This window comes from Piliocolobus tephrosceles, chromosome 16 (assembly GCF_002776525.5).
Source record: "Piliocolobus tephrosceles isolate RC106 chromosome 16, ASM277652v3, whole genome shotgun sequence".
Classification (NCBI taxonomy): Eukaryota; Metazoa; Chordata; class Mammalia; order Primates; family Cercopithecidae; genus Piliocolobus; species Piliocolobus tephrosceles.
In genome coordinates this window covers 44,328,636-44,330,274 of record NC_045449.1, presented here as the reverse complement: position 1 = coordinate 44,330,274, position 1,639 = coordinate 44,328,636, and the positions used below count along the sequence as shown (strand labels likewise).

The 1,639-nt window shown below is 59.5% G+C and overlaps 1 protein-coding gene across 2 annotated transcripts in view; it reads left to right on the top strand.

Annotated features, from left to right (window-relative positions):
* Positions 1-763: 763 nt before the first annotated feature.
* Positions 764-1,639, top strand: part of SGCA (sarcoglycan alpha) — an 11,458-nt gene continuing 10,582 nt past the window's right edge. For both annotated transcript variants that reach the window (XM_023204441.3, XM_023204440.3), the window contains exon 1: positions 764-830. In XM_023204441.3, coding sequence (XP_023060209.2) covers positions 794-830 — 37 coding nt within the window. In that variant the 5' untranslated portion in view covers positions 764-793. The remainder of the gene's footprint in view (positions 831-1,639) is intronic.

Genomic DNA, 1,639 nt, shown 5'->3' with positions numbered 1-1,639 from the left:
GACTTCCAACTGAAGTGCTTGGACTGGGGATAAAGGCTGGGTGGATGGCACCTACATTTGCTGTTAAGGAAGCTGCCACCAGCCGGCTACACCTACCAGTTTCCAGGCCCTGTGCCAGGCCCAAGGATACAAACATGACAAGATCCTAGTCTTCGAGGAGCTTGGAGCAGTGTTGTGTGGTGGGGTTGTGCCCAGGAAAGCACGCAGGGGCTAAGGGGACACCCAGCTTGGCCTAGCAGAGGAAGGGAGGTCAGAAAGGCTTCAGAGAGGAGAGGACATCTGTGCAGAGTCTGGAAAGGTGACTGGAAGGTTGCTGCTTGAATCAAGATGGGAAGGGAACTGCAGGCAGAGGGAACAGCCTGGGCGATGGCATGGAGACTTGAGAGAGTCTGCCAAGCTAGGCAGGAGCGGAGTGAGACTGGGCAGTGGCCTGGGGTTGGGAGGCTGGGGACAGAGGATGGGATTCTAGACCAACTGGCCAGGTTCAGGACGGGCCAGAAAGCCACCAACTGGGGATGAGCTGGGAACTCAGGGGCCATGAGAAGCATTGGAGTTTTAAGGGAGGATGGAGGTGGCCAGGTTGGTGGTTTAGAAAACACTGTGGCCACTGGAGGGGACGATCGGAGGGACAATGAGTTTGAGGAGGGTGTCTATCCCAGATTCAGTGCCTGCTCCAGGCAGGGAGGGGAAGCTGACGCTGGCACCCAGCTGCCCCAAGCCACCTCCCTCCTTCCCTCCTCTCCTCCCTGCCCCCTGTCTCTGTCACTCACGGGGCGGGCCAGGCCGGGCAGCCATGGCTGTGACACTCTTCTGGACTCCTCTCCTTGTGGGCAAGTTGGGGCCTTGCTCAAGGGGGAGGCCGGGGATGAGGGGGTAGGATTTAGGGGTGGTAAGATGGAGGTATGGAGGGCCCACAGAACAGGGATCTGGGTTGGGTGAGGCAGGGGCCAGAAGGGCTTTGGGGTGTTAATGCCATGGCCGGCTGGGGTTCCAGGGAATGGGGCTGGGAGCTGGGCTCTGGGATGAGGGGGCTGGGAGCTCTGAGGGCTGGAGGTGTCCTAAGGCGGGGGTGAGTTTGACAGCGCAAGCCCAGAGGGTCGCGGACCCTTTAATGAGCTGGCTGGGCCGCAGCTTCTGAGCCCAGAGGCTAAATTTGGCCCTGGGAGGGAGGGTGGAGCTGACGGCCAAGTCCTCTGCTCCTCTCCTGGGCTTAGGATTCCTTTTGCTCAGCTTCTACTGGCCTCTAGGGCAGGCCTTTTTCTTCCCTGTATTTCAGAGGAGGAAGGTGGGGTCTCCAGGCACAGAATGGCTACCCTTCCTCTTCTGTAGGCTCCTGGCCCCCTCTTCCTCTCCTCCGGGCTCTTGGGCATTTAGCATGGGATTCTTTTCCCAGTACCTTTCACATCCTCACACACACACCCCCCCCACACACCCTCACACACCCCCTCACACATCCTCTCACACCTTCACACACTCTCACACACTCCCCCCCCACATACCTTCACACACCCTCACACACACACCCTCACACACACACCCTCACACACACACCCCCACACACCCCCACACATCCCCACACACCCCCACACACACACCCTCACACACACACACCCTCACACACACACACCCCCACACACCC